General features: G+C 44.0%; 1 protein-coding gene across 1 annotated transcript in view; it reads left to right on the top strand.

Annotated features, from left to right (window-relative positions):
- Positions 1-20,827, top strand: part of Arid5b (AT-rich interaction domain 5B) — a 179,833-nt gene that overhangs the window by 146,929 nt on the left and 12,077 nt on the right. Inside the window, 1 exon segment of the mRNA XM_052744796.1 lies at positions 6,348-6,445. Within this exon segment, the coding sequence (XP_052600756.1) occupies positions 6,348-6,445 (98 nt within the window).

Consider the following 20,827-nt stretch of genomic DNA (forward strand, 5'->3'; position numbering starts at 1 on the left):
TCCCTCCTTCCCTCCCTCCCTCTCTTCCTAGCTCCCTGCTTCTGGCTTCCTTTGGCCCCTGTTGGCGCTTAACTTTGTCTCTACCATCCTACAGCTAAGCGTTGGCCGCTCCTAGCTACATAATATATTCCCACCCCCACCCCCCACCCTCCACCTCCCGGAGTATTTTTACTGATGAAGCTTAGAAGTTCAGGGAGGATTTAGTTTGGCACTCTAGAGCATTCTAGAATATTAGTCTTCCCTCCGCTCAAGAACAGCACAGCGTTTCTGATAAGTATTTTCTTTTCATTCTGGGGGAAAAGTCCCTGTAAATCTGAATGCAGCTTAGGGCCATTTCCATTTTGAGTAAAGGAAATCGTAGCACCGTGACAGATTAATCCTTTTCCTGACTTGACCTTTGCATGGAAAAGGATCCTTGCACCATTCCAGTTCAGGTCCCCAGTTATGTAAACAAGGAAACCAAGTCACAGGGGCCCTAGTACAAGGAGTCTTGTGAAGCCATCATGATGGTCTTCAGCGTCTAGCTTGCTGGTAATCCCCACCGTATCTTCAGATTCTGGCTTGCTGGAAATCCCCATCATCATATTCTTCAGATTCTGGCTTGCTGGCAATCCCCATCATGGTATTCTTCATATGCTTGCTTGCTTGCTGGCAATCCCCATCACAGTTAGCTATGCCTCCATAGTAGTGTAGGTAAGAGGAAAGAGAATTATAAATTGCCGTCTCTTGTGCCTTCCATTCCTGAAAGTTTCTCATATGTGTAGAATATTTTCTTCAGATTAGGAGTGATGGGGGTGGAGGGGGGCATCTGTCTAATGACCTTGCTTTTGTTGACATCATCTTTCAGCCCATACCAGGTGTAGTACTGTTCCCAGTAGCATTTGGCTTCAACTGTGTCCTCTATCAAACTCAAATATCAAAGATTAGAAATTGGTCTTCAAGCTAGTTTCTTGTTTGTGTGTTTGTTTGTTTGTTTGCCTGAGTGATGGCTCATGAATGCAGGCAAATACTATATCACTGAGATACATCCCTAGCTCCTCCAAGTTATTACCCTATATACATGTCCAAATACTAAAGTTTCCTAGTAACAAACCAGTTACAACCTGAGATCTTGTCTGGTTCTTGAGAGAGAAAAAAAAATGTAAGAATTCAGGAGAAAGGTTTAAAAAAATCTAGATAATGTAAATACTCAGGACCAGGACACTTCAAGTGTAAAACTTGTAGATGTGTTACTGTGTGCCCGGCTAAAGCCAGCTCTCTGGATCTCATTGGTTGTGAACAAGACCACCTTCATTGGCTTGTTTTCATTTGTGACTACAAACTATTCCAAAGCTTCTGGTTTGAATTTTGCATTATAGATTATTTCATTTCAGTTCTTCACAATCCTCCAATTGAATTTCTTTTTAAATGGAACAGGAGTTTCATTTTAAGTCTGTAGTGTTGACTGACGGCTACACAGGTCTCTCAGCTTCTTCTGCCTTTACTGGAAATCTATGAAGTGTCTCTTGACTTTCAGGTTTAGAGATCATAAATGTATCTAACAGATCTGAGTCCCTGAAACAGTGCATCCCGAGTGTTTTGAATGGTTGCTCATCATGGCTCACGTGTTTTGATTGGTTGCTAGTCATGGCTCGCTCTTTGCCGACCTCTATCCACATTTTCCTGCCAGATATGTTAGACATAGAGCTCCCCAGGAGAGGCAGAAAGGGATAGAGCTTTGCCCCTGAGCTAGGGTCCTTCTTGTGTGTCTGGGGAAACAGTTACCACTGGGGAAGTATTTGAAATGTGAGGTAGCACGTCAACTTTGTTAAGATGATCTCACCATGACTGACCACGTGGCAGAAAGCCCAGAGCAGTATTCTGAGAGACAGTAGTATTACCACAATGGGTGTTGAGGGACTCTTACCCCAGAACAGAAGGCGGTGCCAGCAGAGGAGTGCTCCCCAGCTCCATCTCTTCCCACCAACAAGGCAGCGCCATGATGTTTTCATCTATGACAAGTCGCTTGTCTTCCTGCTGGATTATGCTCTGACATCAGATTCTGGCTCTGACATCAATTTGAAGACATCCTCTGACTCTAAGCCTAGTATTCTGGACACATAAAGCCTTGGGCTTTACTTCAGAATTGTCTAGGCCAAAGATGATGTCATGTCATTTTGAGCGGCTTCAGTTCCTGGAGTACTACCAGGAATTAAAAAAAAAAGTCATCCTCCTTGAGTACAGCCTGCCCTCAAGGTGTCCAGACAAAGCTCGGGCAGCCTGAGCAACGCTAGGTGCATGCATGCGATTCCCTTGACTTTGTACTGACTTCCCATTCTTAAGCCACTGGGAAAACACAAGTCCACAAAAGCTTCTGATTCTGTCTTCTTCACTAGACCCCCAGATGCCAGCTTGATTTCATCCTTTTGACCTAAAGGTAGAGAAATGAAAGAGTTCCAAGGATTTGTGCTTTAAAACGTGACTATTCTAAAATGTGTGTGTGTGTGTGTGTGATTGTATGGGTACATTTCTGTGTGTGTGTAATTATGTGAGTAAATATCTGTGTGTGTGTCTGTGCATGCACATGTGTATAAAACAATTTAGATGTCAATCTTCAGATGCCTTCCACCTTTTTTTCAATGAGAATATCTTTGATTTACTCTTTCACAATCTAATGCATGTAAACAATATATTTGATGTATCTACCCCCAGCTCCCCACTTCCACTTCCTGCAGGCACCCCCTTCATGTCTTGTGTGTGTGTGTGTGTGTGTGTGTGTGTGTGTGTGTGTGTGTGTGTGAGTATTCTTTTGGTTTTTTATTTGCTTTGTTTTGTTGGTAGCGGATTTTGTTTTGTAACTCACTGAATCCAATAAACATCTCCTGGAATGTTGACTGAGCTTGTTGGCTTCATCCTGCATAGGTCTTGTGCAGGAACCAGAGCTGGTGTGAGGTCATGAATGAATGAAATGACCATATCATGTCCAGATGACAGACTGCTTGTCACTGTTGAGGTTTTGGTTTTTTTCTGGGGGGGTGGGGGGCGGGGGCGGAGGAGTTCTTGTGGTGGTTGTTTTATTTTTGAGACATTGTTTCTCACTGGCCTTGGTATTACCAAGTAGGTTAGACTGGCTGGCCAGTGAGCATCCCTACGCCCGGATCCACCCATCCCTACCTCCCCAGTGCTGGAGTTACAAGAATGAACTTCCTCCTGTGGCTTTTTCCCTGGACGTTCTAGAGGAGGACCTTGGATCCTCATGCTTAAGAGCAAGTGTTTTACTGACTGACCTATGTCTCCGTACTCCTTCCCCAAATATTCTTGGAACAGCAGGATAGTTTCCTCAATAAAACCGAGGAAGGGAGGGATAGCTTCCTTTCCGCTCATTAGCCCTGGTTTCCCAGACGAATGGCCACATAGAGAACTCGTAAGATGGCATCTGGGTTCTAAAGGTCACTTCAGAAACCCATACGTGACAGCCACGAATTTTTGCTGAATTGAATGGGTGTGGTGGTGTCCTTTCCAGCGTCCCTTGGGTTGTACCTACACTGGAGAAAGAAGTGACTCTCAGCCATCTTCAGAGTGAGGTTGTCACATGTGTCCAGATTACTTCTTGCACTGGGATGTAGCCTGCTCAGTTTACTATCCTCTGCGGCAGTCTGGCCTCAGGCTGCCCATTAAGTTAGGAACCCTGAAAGCCTTATCTGCCCCTGATCTCATCTGCCCTCTGCTCTCCTTCCCATTTCTACCTCCCATCACTTTCTATACCCAATGCTGTCCTATAATGGGAGGCAGTGGAGGTAGATGGCCATGTCCCGAATCCCCAGCATCTTAAATGAGTTCCTTGGAGTGATAGAGAAATACAACCCAAGGGAAAAAAAAAAAAGACTCAGTAGTGAGAATAGCATAGTCCCTCTGTTCTATCTGGAGAAAGACAAAGGGTCAAGACAGAGAGCACCATTTAACTTCAGAACATAAGAGAACGGAAAATCAGAAAGCACTGTTAACGTCACCCTTGGATTCTTGCTGGCCCAAACCCAGAGGCTGAGGACTCAGGAAAAGCCTTCATCCCCAGCATGGGCTGTTTCTCAGATCATTCTGATAATAGTACAAAGATGTAATTGTGTGAGTAAATGTATTTATGTGTGTGTGTGTGATTGTGTGAGTATATTTCTGTGTGTGTGTGTGTGTGTGTGTGTGTGTGTGTGTGTAAAATTGTATGAGTAAATATCTGTGTGTGTGTGTCTGTGTGCATGCACATGTGTGTAAAACAGTTTACACTTGGTACCAGAACGCAACTGTATTTATCTGGGTTTACTACTCCTGTGCTGGGTGACTTTAGACAATCGGTGCATCCTTCCCGAATCTCAGTCCCTTTACCTGTGAGACCCCAACACCTGTCTCCTGAGATACGGGAAGAGTCAATAGAAGCACACACTGTTCATCATCAACTGTAAAACGCAGTTTGTGCCAGTGACCAGGGTGGGAACTGCTTCTGATGCTATGACAGGAATACATTCAAGCTGTTACTAGGGTCCCAGGTGCACTCTGTGCGCTCCCCTCGTGTAAATCAGGGCCTTGGTCCCAGGTACTTTTTTGTTTTTTGTTTTTGTTTTTTTTTTTTTGGTTTTTTTCGAGACAGGGTTTCTCTGTGTAGCTTTGCGCCTTTCCTGGGACTCGCTTGGTAGCCCAGGCTGGCCTCGAACTCACAGAGATCCGCCTGGCTCTGCCTCCCGAGTGCTGGGATTAAAGGCGTGCGCCACCACCGCCCGGCAGTCCCAGGCACTTTTGAGGAAAGGAACTGTGCCTTTTTTTGGTGGTGAGGGTGGGGACTGATAGCCTAAGAATAGATCAGCCCAAGACTGTACTGTTTACAAATGGATGGCGATTGCCATTATACGTGTAACAATTACTGTGTTTGGAGTGTCATGAGCGGAGCTGGATTCTAAACCAAGGACTCTAAACCAAACAGATAAGGACTTTACATCTTTGTCCCTGCTGGTGTGTGTAATGGGTGGCCCTGTATGGTGAAGTCAAATGACTAAGACAACTTCATGAGACACTAACTGAACAGTGTAAGACTTCACATTGTCTGGAGGTCTTACTTGGGCCTATAACGGACTTTAAGGAAAAAGGGAATTTCTTTTATTAAAAAATGGCAAAGATGCCATTTTGCTATTTTAGAAATAGGTTAGAACTGATAGCACAGCATACGTTGTAGACTGAAGATTTCCTCCAGGGTTCATGTTTCCTTCATACAGCGGTATTTTTAGAAGGTAGAAGGAAGCCTTCTACCCTGTTTGTATTAAACCCCGCTGGCACCTTCCCATGCCCTGTCCTCTCTACACATCCAACAGCAGCCTCTTTGCTAAACCCTGGTTAGGAATGTCCACACAGACTGTGGAACTTGTCCTGCGCTCCTACTTTCCAAGGAACACTAAGCGGGCCTAGTGTGGTAGGGAAGCCGTGCCGTTTCCTCCCCAAACACCCAACAGCCAGATCGTGCGTCCGTTATTTTGCAATACCCTAATCTGTGTACAAATGTAAAATTTAAGAATAAAAATAGAAGAAGGCCACGCCGTGCAGGGCAGGATATTGCTTGTTGTGTCGTTTTTACTCACCCAACTCAATAGTGTACACAGTGAACATTTCAACTTCGGAGTATGTTCATTTCTGTGAGATTCGATTAATATCCCACTTTCCTGCTCCATGTGAATAAAAACAGATTTGATAGGTACGCTTCCAGATTCAGGCTTTGTTTTGGTGGTGGGCGGAAGTGGAGATGGCTATAAATTCTTCTACCGATCTGATCACTTTTATTAATCTATGTGGTCATTTTATTAGTGTTTTGTTTTTTGTTTTTTTAAGCTGGAAGCACGTTGTATATGGTTCAAAGAATCAGAAGACACTTGAGCATGTTTGGTGAAACAATATTTTCTCTAAGGAGTGTGGCTGGCCACCCACCTCCATCCACCAGCTTCAGGCTGTCAGTGTCTACTGCGATCCTTTCAAGCTGCTGAACTGGCATCCAGTGCAGTTGAAATGGGACTTTATTTTGTACTGTATCACATAGCATAAAGGGATAGGGTGTGTGTTTGGGACCTTGGGAGCAGACAGCCGTATGAATAGCTGGGGGTGGGTGTGCCTTAGATGAAGCTAGCAGAGCAAACAGCACCAAAGTCGGAAGCCCCCCCCCCTTTTTTTAACTGTTAAGTAAGAGATCTTGTTTGAAAGTCATTATTTTCCCCCCTAAACTCACTGGAGCCTCTGTTTCGGGATGTCCGTTCTCTTCTGAATGTTGCCTATCTATGAGCCTGGTGCTCCGACTCTCTCATGATGCTAGATTGAATCTCTCATTACCATCTTTTCAGATAACAGCCCGCCGTCAATGGAAACATATTTATGACGAGTTAGGTGGTAACCCCGGGAGCACCAGCGCGGCCACTTGTACTCGCAGACACTACGAAAGGTAAGAGGCCGTCTCCTGCAAAAAAAAAAAAAAAAAAAATCCTTTCTTAATCAAAACTGTGTTAATTAGAAGACGACTCCGGACAAAGACAAGATAGAGGAAATCCAAAGGACCTTTGGGAAGACAGAAAATACCTTCCCCCAACTGCCCCCAACACCCTGGCATTCTCCTTTACATGGCATGTTCTCTGGTTACCCAGACTAAAATTAGATGTGCCTTTACTTAGGTTTTGTCTTGTGGCCACCTGTCTGGCAGTGCCCTTCCCCCAACAAGTGTGGATTGCTAGGGATGTTCTCAGGAGTCTCGTTTACCATGAGATCTTTTGCCTCCTGGAAAACAAAGATGGGAAATGTTACCATGAGGTTCATGTGTGATGGAGCACTGGAGAGTAGGCATTCCTCAGCACAACAGTACTGCCTGGGATAATGTCTGTGTGTTTTTCTTTTCCATGACTTTGTTATAATTTTTTTCACTTAAAGGTATGCTTTCTTTTATTAAGAAAATTTCGAACCCAATTCTGCATGGTTTGGTTTTCTCAGAATCTCTGACTGTTTCGGAAAAATACTGATAATATGACCAAAAAAGAATACAGCAGAGCCTCTGGGGACGGCTCTGTGGATAGGAGTCATGTCCCGTCAATCCCGTCTGTCCCGTTCTGTCTGTCTTCCCCCCAGCACACACAAACACCCACAGGCACACATGCTTGAGCATACACACACACATACATGCATGCTTATGCGTATGCACACTTTGTGATAAAGACAGTATGTCCACACTGCTGAGAAATGGCAGCAAATTCCTGAATGATGTTTGCGTCATCCTTCAAGCCCGTACTTAATGCTTAGGTTGTACCAGCTTCCTTACAACTGCTACTGCCCTATAGAAGTGGGGAGGGAATAGGCAATGTGTGCACATGTCTGTGTGTGTGAAGAAGTGTGCACACGTGTGTATAGTTGGTGTGAAAGCCAGAGGTCAACTCAGAGTTCTTCCTCTATGGCTCTGTCTTAGTTTCCTTTCCTGCGGCTGTCATAAAATACCCTGACAAGAGGACATGAGTGAGAAAAAGTGTATCTACCTCATGAAGCACCCAGGCTTTAGATCCAGAGCCGGAGAGTTCAACCAGAGAGGAGTGTATGTGTATGTATGTATGTGTGTGTGTCTGTGTCTGTGTCTGTGTGAGCATGCACATATACATCCATGCATATGTAGAGGCCGGATGAAGATTTTGAATGTGTTTTAATTGTATCTATTGCATACACTGAAGTCAAGATTCACCGAGTTAAGCGGAACAGGGCGGTTAACATGCTGGTAAAAAGTCAAAGTGCTAATATTCAATTTGCTGATTGCTTTTCTCATGGTCCATTACCAAGCTATTTTTACCCTACGTCCATGACTCCCACTGTGGATCACATACAGCATCCTTCATAAATCCCCTCACACAGTAGGTGTTCACCATGTTTTCTTTGAAGTCCAGGGCTGTGTTTATCCGTATCTTACGTAACTAAGTAGCCAGTTAACAAACGTTAGAATGCTTATTTTAGAATAATAGGAGTAAACTGAGTTGGGTTTAGTACCTCATGAAAATTTTCCCCGTAGCATTCCCAAGAGATTGCTTTGGTCCTGTTATAATCCAGAAGGATTCTTAAACATCAATAATAGATGTTCAAATTACAGCTCTTGGTAGCACTGTTTTTTATATAAATGTGACTGTGATTCCTCTCAGTTCTTAACACCAAAGCCCACACATTCTTGTTACCCACTGTACTGGGCAGCTGATCCCCGGTACAATATCTCCCCAGGCGAGGGCTCTGCCCACAGTGCTGGAGGCTACCATAACCTACTTATCTTTGGTTTAGGAGCCTCTAATCAAATCATGGCGTTAGAAACATAAAAATACACTTTTCTCTGCTTCGAAAGTTCCCAGCGCCTGAACCATTAATCTTAAAAGGACCCAATGACAAATAAAACTGCCGAAAGGAGTCACATAGCTTACCTTCTTGAAAAATGAGCACCATAATTAAGTGAATTTTATAGGGCGTCACATGGTCAAAAGTAGATAAGAATTGGGAGGGAGAGGAAGGATTGAGTTGTGTGTGTGTGTGTGTGTGTGTGTGTGTGTGTGTGTGTGTGTGTGTGTTTCATTTTTCTTTAATGATGCTCGTGGGAATTTTGCCTCTTAACATGTGTGGAGGAGCCTGCAGAGACCAGAAGATAGAGTTGGATCCCCTGAAACAGGAGTTACAGTTAAAAGTTACCATGTGGGTGCTGAGCACTGAACCCAGGTCCTCTGGAAGAGCAACTGGTGCTCTTAATTGCTAAACTGTGTCTCCAACCACTGTGCGCGCACGCGTGCGTGTGTGTGTGTGTGTGTGTGTGTGTGTGTGTGTGTGTGTGTGTGTGTTTTTTACTCAAGAGGTTTTGTCAGTAGAAGTAGCCACAGAGGTGAATGTTAATTCTGAAAGCAATGTACTTCATTTATTGATTTACCATTTCTAAGAGTAGAAGATTTCCAAATGATGTAAACTGTCAATTTGGAAAGCCCCAGCGACTACAACCCACTATGAAACGTGTTTGAAATTTCTTTTCATTCTGAATTTGTAGGATCAGTCTAGACATTCTGCAAAGATTTGATCTCCCATTGGATTACCTTTTTCGAGAGGCATTATATATTCTTCCAATTCTAGAACGTCTTTGGTCAGTGCTTGAGTTAGGGTGCAGTGAGTAGATTGAAAGCCATATTAAGTTTTCAGCACCAAGAATTGGTTGTAGGGGATGGCTTCAGCAGTGGGGGATGGCCTCAGCAGTGGGGGATGGCCTCAAGAATTGGTATAAAAGCATTGACGAAACCCTACATGTTCCCTGGGATGGGACTAGAGAAAGGTTGGGCTGGCTCTACCCACAAGTTTCAGGCATGTGCTTGGAAGAGTTGGAGTTAGAGGGAGCCACCCAAACATCACTGCTACTCTTTGACTTCAGGGAAGAGCTCTGGGGACCTCAAAACTGACTGTCCATGTTCAAGGGCTTCTGGGACTGTTGAAAGAAAGCAGAGTCTAGAATGAAAGCTTGTGGTGTTGTTGTCAGGGTGAGCCCTACCACAGAAAGTTCTGACCTGTGTCTGGCCACACCAGCAGGAGCATGCAGGGCCTGCAGCCCAGGGTAGTGCGTGCCTGTTCTGCACTGATTGCAAGCTCTTGGCCTTTCCTCACTCATAGGTTTTTGCTATCTAGACTGCTGTGGACCTGTGATCGGTCACAAAGAATGTCGTGGACAATTAGCAATTATTAATAGTTAGCTCACAATATTCGAAGATGTTGCTTCTAATGCAGACTAGGCATACATCACTACCCACTCTCTTAAACCAGTCATGGTTACGCTGGTTGGGTTTTGGCAACTTGACACAGTTAGTTTTCTGGAAAGAGGAGTTCTCTGTTGGGAACTGCCTTCTCTGGATTGTCTATGGGCAGATCTGTGGGGCATTTTCTTGATTGACTGATGTGGAGGGCCCAGGCCACAGGAGGACTCACCCGTGGGTGATAGTTCCTGTATGAAAAAAGTTAAATAAGCAAGCTCCACAGAACAAGCCAGTAAGCTGCATGCATTGCTCCTTGCCCCTGCTTCAGTTCCTGCTTCTGAGTTCCTGCCTTGAGTTCCTGCCTTGGCCTCCCTCGATGATGGGCTATGATCTGAATGTGCAAGGCAAAGAAACTCTCTCCTCCCCAAGTTGCTTTTGGTCCCAGTTTTATCACAGCAGTAGAAAGGAAACCAGGACAGTGCCCTTTAAGGAATCACCAATAATCCCCAGGGCCACAGTCTGGGGAAGAGGCTGGGACATGCTGCTTTGTATGTCTGCTCTTTAACTGCTTCCCCAGAGAAGGACAGAGGACACTAAGATCAGTTCAGGGGCTCTGACTAAAGAAGGGGCTGGCCTCTTGCTGAAGCTGTATGATCGCGATCCTCCGTTCTTGTCAGTCACAGGCTGCGTGGCCACAGAGGAAACGGCTGCCTGCTTTGGTGAAGGGCCGCCATTTTCAGGAAAAGCTTGGGAAGTTGAGGGAGGTCAGAACTTCGTGGCGAATTTCTAAAGCCTTCCAGAGCTGAGTCAGAACCACTGGGACCGTTCCTCCTCGACTTCTGCCCCTTCCTCTCATTTCTCTCCGTGTGTGTGTATATGTGTCTGTGTGTGTGTGTGTGTGTGTGTGTGTGTGTGTGTGTGTGTGTGTGTGTGTGTATGTGTGTGTGTGCGTGTCTGTCTGTCTATATCACAGTCTGTGTGTAGAGGTCAGAGGACAACTGTTGGGATTTGAACTCAGGTCATCATCGGTTGATGGCAAGTTGTGCCTTTGCCTGCTGAGCCGTCTCACTGGACCCTACCTTATTCTTAGAGACAGGGTTTTTTCACCAACCTGGCCCAGCTGGCAAGCCAGCCAGTTCCAAGGATCTGACTGTCGCTGACCCGTAGTGTTGAGGTCATTGGTGCTCTGCTACTCCTGGGTTTTATGTGAGCACTGGGTTTCAAACTCAGGTCCCTACGCTTGCTGAACCGTCTCCACAGCCCCTTCCCCATGGTTTCTTAATCTTTGCCTTCCAACATAGGGAGCTGTGGCTTCCCTACTTCCCTCCCTCCCATTTTGCTTTTCTAGAAAATGATAGAGGAACAAGTGATCTATGTCACATTATCGACTGATGTATTTTTTATGCACTGTGGTTCATGATTCCAGTAAATGTTTTTGTTTTACTACAAGAAAAAAAAAAAAACCCAACTCACCAGTTCCTCATTAAATGTTACTTGTATATTATTAGTTGGGCACTTTGGGTTTATTAATGAGTGCAATAATAAAAGTGCGGGCTGTGGAAATGAATCAATGGGTGTTTTTATTTAAGGCATAGGCAGAGTCTGTACAATGGCTGCGAAGGCCTCGCTGTCGCTGAGGGCCCCTGCTCGTCCAAACTTGTCTCTGATTGCTTTAAATCAAATAGGTCCAAGCACTTCATAAAAATGTCTTTGTCAGCCTGGTTTTGCTTCTAAACCTATTCATCTCTGTCAGTTTTTAATATTAGTACCAGGCTCCTGGCCATAGTCCATTAGTACTGTACTTAATTGCTCATGTTACAGATGATTACCAATATAAAAAGCCTCCGTGTTTTCCCATCTCGAGGCTGTTGCTATGTAGATGCCTCCGACTCAGCAAAGCTTGTGAAATGTGGCTGCTTTCAACATTTCTTGCTGAGATTTATAGATTAAGTTACTGTAGATGACGCCAAGGCAATGTCTGTGTTCTCCTGGGCAAAGGGCTCTTCTGAGTACCACATTTTCTTTCTTGTCCAGCCTTGAAGATGCCCTGAATTGCTTTATTTTTTTTTTTACCAGTTAAGGAACAAAAACAAAAAAAAATTGACTACTTCTGTGGACTTTTCATGGCTTGATTTTTCTGGAATAGTAATTCATTTTAAAGGCTTTGTTTCCATATGCAAATTTTCTTTTTTTTAAAAATGTTTTTGAAGCACAAGTTGGGGGGAATCTTTACACAAAATACTAGATTACTGGTTTTAATTTTCTCGAATAAATTACGTGGTCTGTTTGTGTGGAACACATGAAGTTGTTATTAGGGATTTTAAAAGGAGCATCAAGGCTAAAGTGCTTTGTGATGGGCTTTTCTGAGTATTTAGAAAATCAAAATCATAAGCAAATGTATTTGTTTGTGAGGGAAATGAGCCCCTTCTTCCTCATCGTCTTGCATGCATAATGCCCACTTTCAAATTCTAACCTTCTGCTTTCCCGGAAGAGTTCCTTGGTCAAGACTGTCACACCACGTGGCTCAAACTGCTTTCTGCCGAGAGTGGCTGAGGGTGAGCCACACCCAACCCAGATGCAGGGGGCAGAAACTGAGGGACGGACAGACCGGAGGGTCTGCCTAGCTTGTTGGAGGGTGATGGGGAGGGTGGGAGGGGGCGCTTTGTGCTCCAAGTAAGATAAACACTGTGCTTAGAATCAGACCCCAAATCTTTCAGGTTCTTAAAAAAAAAAAAAAAAAAAAGTTCAGCTAATCATAAGTCAGGGTGAGTTCTAGCTCTGTTTTGTCTCAGACAGGAGTCCATGTATCCTTGATATCCTTCAAGCTAATAAATACACAATTGAGAAAGTCACAATCGAAACCCCAGAATTTTATAGCTGAGGGCCCTAGGTCCCTCCTCCAACACTGCTGATCTAGTGTGACCCATCTGTGAACTATTTGTTACCAGCCCATAAAACAGCTTAGTGAAGCCAGGTGGCTGCAGATAAGCTATGTGAATTCACTTTGGATTGGACCAGAGTAAGTTTATGTCTCCTGAATGTAATTTTAAAAAGAGAAAGAAGGAAAGAAAGAAAAATCAGGGCTTGTATTGTATGCGTCTTTTGAACTCCTTCTTTCCTAATAACTCACTGTTAGTAGATTTTACCAAAGTCACAGAAGGGAACAGGTTGGAAAATTAGAAGAGTAACCCTTTCCTGGTCTCATTGGACAAGTGTTGCTTCCAACCATGGCCCCAGATTCAGGCGGCTTTGATACACTGGTACATTGATTGGCTGAGATTGCTAACAAACCACGGGCTTCCCGGAGCCCAGGCACAGGCTCTGGTCCTTACTGGGTAGCAGCCTCCAGCAGCCACTGTTGGATCATTAAAGCCTCAGCGACTCCTGGGTTAGTCTAACCTATCAAGAGGTCTGACTCATGGGCCGGGGAAAAGACGTAGACAGTGAAGACTTCAGAAATCAGAGATGTAATAGATAGAAGTGCAAAGAGGCAGCAGAGAAGGAAGAGAGCCTTTACACCCACAACAAGAAGTCTTCCCGTGGGACCTAGAATCCAAACTGGATCTTAAAGAGGCAGGATTAGAACTTGAGTCGGCCATCAAATGTAGAACTAACCTGTTTTTAGGGCAAAGACCTAGTGATGTCACCTCCCCTGAAACTTCCCGGAACACCCAATTCCACATCATGAGCACGGTAAAATGAATTTAAAATTAATAAAAAAAAAAAGGCAGTCCCTTTTTTAGAAAATGACCGTAAAGGGGTAAAGGATGAGATTATGATTTCTAAGGCCCCGTTTCCCAATCGTGTGACTCAGAAGCATGGCATGAGAGTTGGTCCTCTCATCTTCCAGAGATTTAATCCAACAGGCAGGTGACTCCGTTCCTCACCCGGAGTGGAGTGTTGAGCGGAGTCATATTTGCCTCCCGGCCACCATTTTGTTCATGGGAGTCCAAGTGAGTGGACTCTTCCGTCTTCCTCTCTCTGCAACATGGCCACTAAGCAAGCTCTCCTTGTCCCCTCAATACCAGAGGTTCAGCTGGTCCTTATTGACACCCAGTAGCCCCAGAGAGTCAAACATAGCTTGCTGCCGCATCTGCACAGCTGTTCTTGGCCTGCCTCAAATTCGCCCCCCCCCCAGGCTTGCTCCTTGGACAGACCAGAACCTGGTCAGCATCCCTCCCGGGAATGACCTCTTATCATCTGGAAAGAATTTCTTCCCACAGGCCAGTCAGGTAATTTCATCCCCAACAGCCTCACCTTAGATTGCTCAGCATGCCTAAAATGTTCTGGTAACTTCCCAACGCCTGGATCTTTCCAGAAACTTGGGTAAAATGAAAAACGAGACTCTAGCCAGATCCCAGAGTTTAAACAGACAAACAAACAAACAAATAAATGAATAATAAAAAAATAAATAAAAATCTTTTTCTTCCTCCTCCTCCTCCTCTTCTTCTTCTTCAGCATAAGCAACAACATCTGAAAAGTCTCTATTTAAAAATTCTTAAATTTGCCTCTAGGTTCGCGCTGTAATTAATAGAAGTTGGAGTTTACACTGTGAGGGTAGAAACAGCCTCAGGCACACACTCTTCAAGCTGTCTGTCTGCTGTGCTGGAAGCCGTGGCAAGTTCTTTTTCCACCCCCTTCCCCCAGAAGCTTGCCAAACAGCACTTTTTCCTTGTCCACGTCTTTCATTGTCTCGTGTCTCTCCTTTCTTCGTGTCCTGTGTCCACCTCCCTGCCTTGTGCACTTAACAGTAGTGCTTAAGAAATTTTACGGGTCCGCCTGAACTTTATTGATCGTTTTCATCAAGCGTGAATTTAAACTTGAGCATAGACTGTGTGCCTTAGCCCCTTTTCTTTTTGATAAATAATAAGAGGTTTCTGCTTATGATTGTCTCTACTTATGATTTTTTTTCCCCTCCGGGCTTTATCATTAAGATTAAGGAACCGAATTCTCAAGCATGCCGCTGCACAAACATCTTTTCAATTATGAGAGTCACAGGCACGGGCCTTCACAAAGGAACTATTGAAAATTCAGAAAGCATGTTTCCAAAAGAGAAAGCAGGAGGGGAGGAAAAGCCTCAGATGACAAAAGAATGTAATTGTTTACCATTAAAACATATCTGCAGCCTGGCCACTGAGAATCTCTTGGAACATTGTGTTTCTGTACAAGCTGTTACAAAGTTTGGCCAAAGTTATGAGTGCTGTGAGAAACTGGTGAAGGCTTCAGAAGCCCTGGCACCAATGGTGGCTTCTAGCATGCCAGGACTTCGTGCAACAGTCCTCGGGGACTTTTCCCTATGGGCTCTACCCGCCATCGTTTGTGGGATGCATATGATATTGAAAACACTAGTGACGCTTATTGATTATTCTTGAAATGATGTCCCCTTGCCCTGGAAATGGATCCATGCCACTCCAGTCAGAGTTTGTCACTGTTTTCCCATTGAGAAGAATAATTATTACCCTCTTTGGGAGTGCAGCCTGGTACTATGGAGGGCAGGGCACTCTTGATGGTCCATTTTCTATCGTGAGCATGTATTGTAATCCCGGGGCATTGTAATCCCTTCAGCCTCCTGAAGCCCATTCTGGCTTTCTTCAGTGCGGTCTTCATTTGGCAGGCGTGGAAATAACATCAGCCTAGACACAGAAATCCTCAGAAGTAGAAAGCAAGCATCACGAGGCCGAGCTGAGACGAGCTCTGTGAGAGGGACCATGGGAAACCACGGCCCAATAGCACTAAGTCCTGGAGGCGAGATTTCATAGAGAAGCCGTTCTTGAGTCTCCCTTAGCTTTTATAACAAATTGGGCCTGATAAACAAGATCAGCCCCTCCTGAAGCATCCTGGCGTATGTGACCGAAGGAGTGTGCCCTGCTCTCAAGCTGTGGGGCTGCTTCTGGTTTGTTGAATGGCCATGTGGATTCCATAGGCTCCATTGCCTCTGGGAAGAGAAGGCTCAGCCTGATTTCTTAGACAACGTTGTAGGAGCCTAGAACTCCCTTAACTTGGGCAGGTGCAATCAGTCAGGCTATCTTCTAAGGAGACATTTCGCCATCTATGAAGATGGCCACCCGGATGCTGATACAGGAAGTTCTGCATAGCAGATCTGTGTTGAGCTCAAACTCCGGGACTCGATAGCTGTGTGCTACTGTCAACAGTACAACATGACACTGTCATCTACAAATGGGTTGGGACACATTGCTAGTTCTCCTGGGATGCATATTGCCCATGAGCCACAGGTCAGATACCCTCATTCAGTTCTGATCCTCAGTTTTGCTACCCATAAAATGAAGGTTACGACAATATGCACGTAGATATCTCTCTTTGTAAGTGTTGAAAGGAAGACGTGCAAAATCCTAGTGTTAATGGGGACTTAATATGGTTGCTGCTATTGCTGTTGTAATACCTAATCAATATATAACGATAACCTGTGCTGGGTGTGACTCAGTCATACAGCACTTACCTAGTGTGGACTAGGTCATGGGTCTGTATCTACACACATACACAATGTAATTGATCTTCCTCTTTCTATCTCCCTACCTGGCCCCTACCTGCCCCAAGTCCTTGTAACCCCACTTCAGAGTACCCATAATCCTTAGCTACCTCTTCCATAGTGGCTCACTTTGATGGGAGCCAAGCCATCACCTTGTTGGGTCTCAGAATGACATAACTTTCTACCTTCTGCTCACTGAGGCTCACAGCCACCCTGGGACTGCAGTGAGGGTGTCAGAAACAACAGGACCCCTAAGAACAAAGCTCCCTCCCTGTTCCCAGCAGAGACTGGAGAGGCCTGAAGTGTCCGGGCGGCCCTCTCCTTCTGGTCTTTCCCAGGAAAAGACCCTTTGTAACAAATACCAATGTTGTGTTCAGGAAACTGATGGACTCTGGATCTTTTCTGATGTCTCAATGTTGTCATTTGTGTGTACTTCCTTTTTAGGCAGCACAGTATTACCAGCTCATCACAGTAGCGCTTAGGCAAGTGCCCTCATAGACTCCATGTTGCACTCTCCTGCCGTTTCTCTACTCAGTTGAGTTCTACCAGGGACTTGAATGTCACATCCTCCATACCGACATGGTGCCTCACTCCACTATTTGATGCCCAGTACTTACCATTTGCCTCTTCTCCTACTGACAGGTCTCTCCCAGGTCAACGACTTCTGCTATTTCAGTCCTCACCCTGACACACATTGACTTTTTTTCTTTCCTACCAAAATCAACACCATAATACGAAAATATATTTTCAGGACCTGATCCTTCTCAAACGGAGCTTGGCTTAACCGATAACAATAGTGATGTGACATTAATGTCAATGTCTTCAAGCATGTTGTCTCCATTGAAGAGACAATCTCCTTGCTCCACAGGGTCACAGAGCGCATGTGTATATCTGGTTTCCGGTCTTGTTCTCTGATGCCTAAATACTGTTCTGCCATTTTCACAGGCGTGGGCTCACACCTGGGAAGGTGGGGAGCACGTCCAGTCAGTCACGGCTTCAGTCCTCATTTGTACCTTAGTGAGGGTGTCCACGCCATTTTCACAAAGGAAAAAGGCAATTCGGCTGGTCCATATTTGATGAAAGATTGCTTCCCACACTTCACGGTGAAGTTATATTTTCAATTTCTGCCTCAGAAGGGAAATATCTGGCCAAGGCTTAGAATTTGTCAAGCCTGGAATCAACTCAGAGATGTAATGAGTCCATTTGGGGTCAGGTCAGGTCTGAAGCCCCAGTGAAATCAACATGTTTCTTTTCTACTGCTTCAAAGAAACCCTGTTAACGTAAGAGTAACCATAAGAAAACTGGTGTTTTTAACCTTGCATACACACCAGTTTTATTATCTCTGCCCCTAACCTGTTCTGCTCTAAATTTTATAGCAAATGTTCAAACTTGAATTTTTTAAAAAAAACTAATTTAATGTGAGCATGCATGTGAACTAGCTTAAGTAGGCTTGAGATTCCAACACAACCCTGAAGACTCCTGCCTCCCTCCCCTAATTCTCTGAATTGAATCAGTTCCGAACATTATTCTAATATCCTTTTCAGAGCTCTCTATAAATAGATGGATTCTCATTTCTCCTCTTAAGTACCATTTGCTAAATGTTTTGGCCCCAAAATTCACTCCTTCCATACAAATACACATGGATTCAGGAGACCTCAGTGGTCACTCATTAGAATGAGACACAATATTATTTTCCCTCTTCTGACAGGGAAGGGAGGAGGTATTAATAAATATGGGAGTCCTTTCTTTTGTATGAAGTGTAAATGACAGGACATTGCAATCTATACTTCTCTGATATCACACTGCTGCTTTTTTGTTGAGAAAAAGAGGCAAGGCCCCGGAGGATTGAAGACTTTGTAAATATAAAATTATCTGCCTCCGTGTTTAAAAATTATAATAAAAGGGAGAGAGAGTTGCCAAGTTGCCAGATTTCTTACGTTACAGTAATAGATTTGCTGACCCCTGACTTCTGCTGTAGAGAAATGTATTGAATATTTTATAATATCAGATGAGGCACATCTAAAATCCTAGTGTGCTGAGCGCCCTTATTCAACTAGAGATTTAGCAAAGCCACGATATTTTCCAGTCCACAATTTCTTGTATGATGATAATTTACTGGCTCTGATATTAATAAATCAAGGCCATAATGCCATTGATTTGTTAATTTTAACTTGGGTTGATTTTTAAGTCTCCCTTATTTTTTTTTAAAGGAAGAAGAATAAGGAGGGGGTAGAATCTGTCTTTTCACAGTGACTGAATTTAATAAGGATCTCTGTAATAGCAAAAGGCTCCCCTACTGTGTCTGCTCTGAGGTGGAAAAATGTTATTCTTGTATTATTCCTGGGGAAAAATAAAATCTCATGCTGTTCCAAATCTTATGCCTAGGAAAAGGTGCTATTATTATTTTTTTTAAATGCATGATGGCTTACCTAGTTCACATCCATTAATGGCATCGTAAATAAGCATTTTGCTAATCTGAGCTATGAAATCTGGACAAGAAGAAAGACCCATTTATCTCCCCGGCTTTCAATCTCTATTCTAGATGCAGATGGGGGTGGGGGTCTGTAGGGATTTACTAATGATTGTATTTCTTCTCCTTCCTACTGCTTCTGCCCACCCAAGACTCAGCCTACGTTCTTTGAGTTGTAACACAATGAAAATATTTCTTCTGTGTAATGGATACATTTTTGCATGTGCTGGTGGGGGAGGAGTGGGTAATACATGTTTGCTTTTTATCTGTACAGTTTCGAAGCTGATTAAATCTTCGTTGTCCTACAAATATTTGAGAAACAATCCTCTGAGAGCCACTGCCATGTTGCATTACACTGCGTTCTTTCATGGGCTACAAACCTGCACAGCTTCCCGTGTTGGGCCATGCTGATCTCATGGCAGCTAATCTGTTTTTTTAATGATAACATGTGTGCGTTGAACATTGAAATGTTCAGAAAGCCATCATAACTTTTGTCCTCTTGTGCAGTTTAAAAAAAAAAAAAGAAAGAAAACCTCTAATAATCAGCTGATAAGATCACATCCTGTGGGGTGATTGTACTGCACCGTGACAGAAGAACTTAGAAAAACACTCAAGGAAGTCACCACAAGCGGAAGTCACTGTATGAAACAGGGCTTGTTTATGTGTGAGAAATGTGCTCTGTTCTTCAGAGCTGGAATTTCTACTGCTTTCTCTTTAACTGCTGCCTCTCTTGTTTTATTTCAGGAGCTTTTTTCCCCCCCTCTGATCGACTATAATTATCTTTCAATGATTTAGAAATGGAAAAAAAAAACAACCCACATTCGCTTGACCTTCACACACACACACACACACACACACACACACACACACACACACACACACACACACACACCACTCTGGAAGCTTTGAACAAGCAGTGTGTGTGTTTGGATTCAGTTTTACCGTTAGTCATGCCTCTTTCCAGATACAAGAAACATTTAATTCCTGATTTCCTGCCTTCTGGCTTCAGGCCTTTGACCGGCAAAGTGAAATATATTTTGTACTGCTGGAGGATTGCCAGCTGCTGAGTTGAGTCAAAATGAGAAAAGATGAGAGAGAGAGAGAGAGAGAGAGAGAGAGAGAGAGAGAGAGAGAGAGAATATTGCCCATCCTCATGAACTTGCAAAATTGTAAGATAAAATCATGTTCTTTCTTGGTGTATACTGGAGAGCTGAGTTAGCCTAAGACTGTCTGTACCCAGAGTGAGGGTCTTCTTAGGGTCCCCAGGTGTGGGTCCCCATCTTGTTCTCTTCTTCCCTTCCTTCTCCTCCTCAAACTCAGCACAGTCATTCTCAAGCAAGAGGGTCCCTCCTGATGTCACCATCTCCATTAGACAAGGGAACTGGGGGAAGGGAGGTATCACAAATGGCAACGGTTGGAATACCAGGGCTTCTGAGCTCCTTGGTTCCCATGGCAACAAAACAAAAGCACAACAAACCTATCTGTCCCAACAATAAAATGTGTTTTCATTACAATCCATTTAAAATATTTTTTCCAGTTTAAAATATTCAATGCATTTTGCTCCTGGTTGAAGAATCCCTTACCTTCTGATATTGGAAAAGGGAATAAGTCCCTGGCAGAAGAACCCAGAGGCCAGAGGAATTGGGGGGAATAAGATATGGACTTTAAAGATGAGACAGAATAAATTCAAGTATGAACAAGACTGCCTTTTTCTCTCTTCTGCATAGTTATGCTCTTCCTTATGTAAACAGGCACTGTAATATTATGGTGGGAAGCAGGTATTTGGCAACCATATATTATTTTAGTTAGTCTACATTAAGAGAGTGGTTTCCAGTTTTAGCAGCTGTAACATGTTTAAACTCGGGTTGTAATGGGATCTGAAGATAACTATCCCCCATGGGTTGTGTTGATCTTCGTGGCTGGCCCACTGCCAGACAGAGGCCTCAAAAGTATTATCCGTGCCTCCTTGCACATACCTTGTCTGAGCATGCTCAGTGAATGGATTTGGGTCCTAAAATACCGTAAATTGGCATTCGACTTTTCCACAATTTGCTTTGTTGTTAAAGAATGAACTCTCAGTGTCTCAAATATCCCCATGTCTTTATTGTGAAACCTGGAACAGTGGTGTATATT

This window comes from Peromyscus californicus, unplaced genomic scaffold (assembly GCF_007827085.1).
Source record: "Peromyscus californicus insignis strain IS unplaced genomic scaffold, ASM782708v3 Scaffold_19__1_contigs__length_69161282, whole genome shotgun sequence".
Classification (NCBI taxonomy): Eukaryota; Metazoa; Chordata; class Mammalia; order Rodentia; family Cricetidae; genus Peromyscus; species Peromyscus californicus.